The sequence below is a fragment of the Penaeus japonicus genome, unplaced genomic scaffold (genome assembly GCF_977035675.1).
Source record: "Penaeus japonicus unplaced genomic scaffold, GWHDUDI00000001_assembly GWHDUDI00000007, whole genome shotgun sequence".
Classification (NCBI taxonomy): domain Eukaryota; kingdom Metazoa; phylum Arthropoda; class Malacostraca; order Decapoda; family Penaeidae; genus Penaeus; species Penaeus japonicus.
The window spans coordinates 11013481-11019685 of NW_028234409.1; the positions used below are offsets into that span (position 1 = coordinate 11013481).

The 6205-nt window shown below is 38.2% G+C and overlaps 1 protein-coding gene across 1 annotated transcript in view; it reads right to left on the reverse strand.

The window, feature by feature from the left end:
* Nucleotides 1-904: 904 nt before the first annotated feature.
* Atg13 (Autophagy-related 13) overlaps nucleotides 905-6205 on the reverse strand; it is a 10502-nt gene continuing 5201 nt past the window's right edge. The window contains exons 2-9 of the mRNA XM_043029762.2: nucleotides 5285-5775; nucleotides 4104-4322; nucleotides 3334-3463; nucleotides 3005-3197; nucleotides 2781-2894; nucleotides 2310-2553; nucleotides 1871-2017; nucleotides 905-1382 (exon numbers count right to left, since the gene is read on the reverse strand). Coding sequence (XP_042885696.1) covers nucleotides 1164-1382; nucleotides 1871-2017; nucleotides 2310-2553; nucleotides 2781-2894; nucleotides 3005-3197; nucleotides 3334-3463; nucleotides 4104-4322; nucleotides 5285-5449 — 1431 coding nt within the window. The 5' untranslated portion in view covers nucleotides 5450-5775 and the 3' untranslated portion in view covers nucleotides 905-1163. The remainder of the gene's footprint in view (nucleotides 1383-1870; nucleotides 2018-2309; nucleotides 2554-2780; nucleotides 2895-3004; nucleotides 3198-3333; nucleotides 3464-4103; nucleotides 4323-5284; nucleotides 5776-6205) is intronic.

Below are 6205 nucleotides of genomic sequence, written 5' to 3' on the forward strand. Positions count from 1 at the left end.
AGAGAGAGAGAGAGAGAGAGAGAGAGAGAGAGAGAGAGAGAGAGAGAGAGAGAGAGAGAGTGTGTGTGTGTGTGAGAGTGTGTGTGTGTGTGTGTGTGTGTGTGTGTGTGTGTGTGTGTGTGTGTGTGTGTGTGTGTGTGTGTGTGTGTGTGTGTGTGTGTGTGTGTGTGTGTGTGTGTGTGTGTGTGTGTGTGTGTGTGTGTGTGTGTGTGTGTGTGTGTGTGTGTGTGTGCACATACACATATATTAGATAAATTAATATATAGGAAAATAAATGTAATTTTCCCATCTCTATTGTATCATATCTGAAATTCTTAATTCATAAAGTAAAGTACATCACTATCAGAGCAAAAACCTGAATGCTGCAATTATCCCCTATATTCTGGAGTATCAGCAAAGAAAGATTTCAACAAATTCCGCTTAAAACGAGTGCTCGCAAATGTCTCCGTTCAACTTGTACATTAAACTCAAAGTGCTCTTCCCATCCCTTCACTACAGTAGAATGTAATGAGGTTTGTTGTTAAAACATGGGACTTCTTTTTTTTAAGTCTTGCATGGTATAACTTGAGCCTCTGTGTTGAGTCAGTGCAAGATCTATACCTCTCTCACAGACTCCATTAAATTTTTGTTAGATGGTGATACCTTGTTGTCCAAAATGTGATACATATTTTTTCTTCTCTCAAAAACTGTCAAAAAATTATATATTCAGAAAGGATTTAATTTGTGTTTACATGAGAAGTTAGTATATATATATATATATTGCAGTTTTTGGATGGATTTAGTTGCCTGTGTCAACAACTTAAATATGAGAATCAGAAAAAAAGAATGAAAAAAAAGAAAAAAAAAAAGAGAAAAGAAAAGAAAAGAAAAGGAATCAGTGGAAAGGGCAAAGAAAAATAAAATCTTATATAAGTTTTTCTATATAATACAGCACTATTATGACATTATTAAACGCACATCAGGAAATATATATATATTTTTTTTTCCGGGAGGAAGGTAATTGGGGTTAAACCTGTGACAATTAATATGATGACCACATACTCCTACAAACTCATGTGTACTAGTCTGCAAAAATGATCTAGTCAGTATATTCAAGATGATGAAAAGCAAATATAATCCCATAATAAATACACATATTAGAATTACTATTGTTTGGCGCCATCTTAGTCGGGGCTGTTTGGACTGTTATCCGAATGGAAAGACTTGACTAATTCATCATATTCTTCCATGTTCGCCTCGAAGCTCAGAAGCTGCTCAGTGAGGTCGCTGATTTCGTCTTCTGGAGTATCGGCGAACATGCGGAGTGGAGGAGCACTTCGACACTCTCGGTAGAATGCGCCCAGGTCGTTTCCTGTTCCGCAAGTCCCACCAAAGGGCGTTTTCTGGAAAAGTGTATATATATCCATGTACCTGAATGTTCACTGACTGTCTCAACCATTCCCTTGTGTATACATTAACAAAAGAAATGAAGTCAAAAGTAATTCATAATGTTACTCAAAATATTAATTATAACCCCATTCTCTACCCCCCCAAAAAAAGAAGACAGAATCAAAATATCCATGACCTTCTAGTTTCATATTCAACTTAGTTTCATAAAACAAAAAACCTGCAAAGACATTTCCCTTACACAATAGCCAATATTCAGATCATATTTTGAATTAAGAGTTAATGTTGTAAAACACTGGAATTTTTTTTCCCAATCTGAATGAAGCCATAATTCACAAGAAGCTACTTCATAAAACTGCCTAATAGAAGAAGAAAAAGAAGAAGAAGAGGAAGAGGAGGATATGGAGGAGGAGGAGGAAGAAGATGATGTAAGAAAGAGACACACAAAGAAAGATGACAAAACAAATAAACAAATTCTACCCACCAGCTCCACCATAACAAAATCGGCCTCATCTCTGAGTTGTGCGGAAGTGGTGGACTTGTGTGATCCATCTGAAGCGGTCATAACTACTCGCTCTCCACTGTCCTGAGCCTGGATCCCTGCTGTGGCTCCTCCTGCTCCTGCTCTCTCCTAAAAAGGTGAATTGGTACTTGTGTCATTACATGAGACTGACATGATAAATAAATATGGTCCTGAAAAGGGGAATAAAAATGTCACTGATGATTGAAAATTATAATAATAACAGTTATGATCATGAATATCAATAATAAGCATGTAAGATGAACTGAAAATGAGGATAAAACAAAGCAAAAAGGTCCTTTATCCTCAAAACACAGAAATGGAATTCACAAGATGTATGCAATATGCTTAAAACACACACACACATACACAGATAAATACACACAAACAAAAGATAAATTACCTGTCCTGTTTTTTCCTGAGTGACAGCTGTTGAGGGGTTGCTGGCTCCCTCTGTTTTGTCTGACTTTTTATCCTGCTGGACCTCTATGGTTGAAGTCAGCAAGTTGGAAAAAGGAATATCAGGCAAAAAGAACCCATCCGGTTTGGCTGGCTTGGCATCGACAAAGGCTACAGACACCTTCCTCTCTGGTTGTTGTTGCTGCTGCTGTTGTTGCTGTTGAACATAACCTCTGCAGCTGCTGTCACTGAAATACCAACAAGGAATGAGTTGAATTAAATGAAAAGAAATGGTGGTACTATTAACCTACTACTTGTATTTCTGATTTGTTGGCATTTCTGATTTGTTGTATCACTTATTCAGACATCATAAATCATATTTGACATATATAGAGGTATAGACCTATTTTCCTTATTGTACTAGAATCCAAATTGAAAACATGAAGAGATCAATTGGGTAATACTGCAACATTACCTGCTTGTTCTCGAGCGAGGTGTTGATGGCTGGTCAAGGGGAGAAGCAGTAAAAAGTCTCGCTGCATCCTGGCTCTCATCAGACGTCTGAGCTGCCTCACTGCTATCAGTTCCTCTGTAAGGGATATTCCAAGATGCTTTAACAAGAAAGAAAATGAGAGCCACTTACATCAGATCAATAAGGCTTAATCTTCTTCAACTTTCCATTATTTGTTTGTTACACACCTGTCTGCACCCCGTCGGCAGTGTCTCGGAGAAACCTCAGGTTTAAAGTGATCACTCTTGAGCATTATAGTCTCATGAGCAGGACTACGACTAGGGGGGTTGAGTGTGATCTGTGTGCGGTAACTGACACACATTATCATTGTTGATTCTGGGGTCGTCACCTGTCCCAATCTCGCCTGAACAGGATTTTCACCTGGAAAAAGGACCATACATTTCACTAATACTTTTTGGTAGAGCTGAATTCTTAATCACAAATGCCCAGTGTGCAGTATCATATTTTGAGAAACAATGTCTTACCAATCTTGCTGTACCAGTTCACTAAAGCTTACCAAGACAGTCAAAATTAGGCTCTCCTAAATAGACCCTGTAGCAGATGATGAAGGAGTCTGCACCCTGCCTGAATGAGAGCTTGTAGGCTGGGGTAATGCGGGTGACAGCCAGAAGTGACTTTAACAATACCTGTGGGTCAATAAGGACTCTTATTATATCTTATATCTGATATTTCCTTCATCTATTGGATATATATACTAATATTCTTTACAGGGTAGGTTAATTCTCGAAACCACTGCTATAATCATTAAGCAAAAACTTTCATGAAAGAAGTGTCAGTTTACTGTAACATAATGAAAATGTTTGATACTCATGTTCTCTTATCACTTTCAAGATATTGTATTTCATGAGAAAAAAAGAAAAAGGAAAAGAAGAATAAGAAAACCAGTGATGGTGCTGGTATTTCTGCTTCTGTTAATGTATATGGGGAAAGGAAGACATAAATAATTATGCTAATAGTAATTAAAGATTAAAAAAATAATAACAGGTAGTTAATTAGTAATGGCCATGAAAACTAAAGCAACTAAAATGACAGTAATAACAGCAGTAGCAGCAATAGAAAAAAATGTTTATCAAGCATACTAAGAGTACAATCAATACTAAATGAATTGTGAAACAAAAAGATGACTATGAAAATAAAATCTGTATTGAAACTCTTACTCCTCCAAGGCCCTCTTTGATGCATCTTCAATGTGAAATAGAAGCACAAATAAGAAAAGAAAAGAAAAGAAAAGAAAAGAAGAAGAAAAAAAAATATATATATATATACCGTCATCCTATTATAAATGGTGGGATTTATTCTTGCTGGTGAGGTATCACAAGAATCTAAAATGTTTAAAGTCCATAGCTCTAGGACGAGGCTGTCTGACTCTGGAGTCCGCAGAAGTATTTCCACCACCAGTGGCTTTCCAACATCTGGCAAATGGCCCCCCAGACCCCGTTTTGTTTCTTGCTGTATTTCATGAATGTCCTCTATACCTAAGTTGAACTGAAAGAGAAGAATGAGTTAATGAAGATTTCATTGTAGTTTCATTATACACAAAATATTTCTATGTTTAAAGTATATATATCTTTTATGTGCACACTTTCAATAAAAACATGAACATTCAAATGAACACAACTGATAGTAAAAGAAGTGAAACTCACAGGAAGATACATTCATCTATAAACTGATACCAATGAATTATTCCTTTAAATGATGAAGTCGTGACCCATCATATGATCCAACATAAATTATGTAACTGATGACACACAACATCAGTGTTGGTCATTCTACTTACATTATAATACACTAAACAACTTAATACAGAAGAATATTCAATATCCTTCAATACATGATGGCGCCGATCAGGCCTAAAGTATGGGCGTCATGTGTACATGATGCAACATCGGCTTCATAGTTGAAGCGCCCACAGAGTCATGAAGTATTATGGCTGTAATGGCGCTAGCTTCAGAGCAACAGGGTTATAAAGTCTGCCTAAACCTGTGTTTCGTGATGGATTTATGGAAAAATATTCTTTAGGCTAGTCTGCACTCCCCAGAGGGTGGAGAAAACATTTTCCTCGTCCCTCTAACTTTTAGCCAGTGCTGCCAGCGCTGTAGACCGCCCATCCTGACGGTCAGTTAGGTCGTTAGGCGCCCCGTCCACAATGGGTTAACCCACTCACGCCGGATGACGTGCTGACACGTTTCGTGGTTTTCGCGTCAGACGCCGCCGACGAGATATCTGGCCAAGGCCGGCGCTCGGGGTGAGCGAGCGGGCAGCCCAGGCTCGCGGCCCGTGCGCCCGAGAATCTCGAAGCGTTCGGATGATGCGTTCGAAAACCTCGGTATAGCGACCGTGCAAAGCCGGAATGGCCCCGGCGTGAATGGGTTAATACATCAACCAGCTTACAAGAGACAAGAAAATCATACCCTACTTCCCTTCCCAAGGTAAAAATAAAGACTCACCCATTCTGATCCCTGTGCTGGAGTCTTGGACTTTGTGATGGCCTTCTCGCCCAGTCGACTCTGGACGACGACCTGGACGATTTTCTGTGAGAGGATCTTGGTCAGGCGGGCAAGCTCCCGTCGGTCTTCTGAACTCAGGTGGCGGCCGGACATCTTCAGTCTCATTAAATGTGCCTCCTCACTCCCTCCTTTTGTCAATCACAAAATTTTTCCTCTCCTCTGTAGGATTCCCTTGGTCATTTATGCTACGCATTGTAATAATTGCTATGAGCTGATGTGATTTCACTGTATTTGCTATAAAATCATCCATTCAAGGAAAATAAAACTGGATAATCACACTTACACTCTTTATGCATTTATCTTTACTGTTTTTTTTTTGTTCTTTTTATCTAAATACTATGTATACATGTTATTTATTGACATTGCTTAGTTCCACAATATTTCTTTAATTGCTCTTTAAACACTGACACATTTTGCTTGTAATATACTTTCTGAAAAAAAGAAGAAGAAAATGGTGAAAGCAAGATCTTCCATTTATAAAACAGGAACACTTGTATATCTCCTGGCACCTTTGACAAATATTGATTAACTGCACTATATGTATATGAAAACCTTATATTCTCACCCGTGAACCACAAAAATAACAAACTTACTTTCTGTACCACCAAACACTCTTATAGCATCTATCTACTTGTGTCAAATATTGTATTATTATAAATAAAATCATACAATAACTACAGACACGAATCTGACAAGAACTATCACTTTTGGAATAAGATTACTATTCCAAGAACTTCTGTCTTGGCAAAACATAAAAGATCAGGCTTTCAATATGGCAGAAGGGGGAGGGGGGTAGACAGGTGGGGGGGAATTGCAGTTCTATGAGGTAAACTTGAAGCAATTTTCTCTGCCCACCTTTTC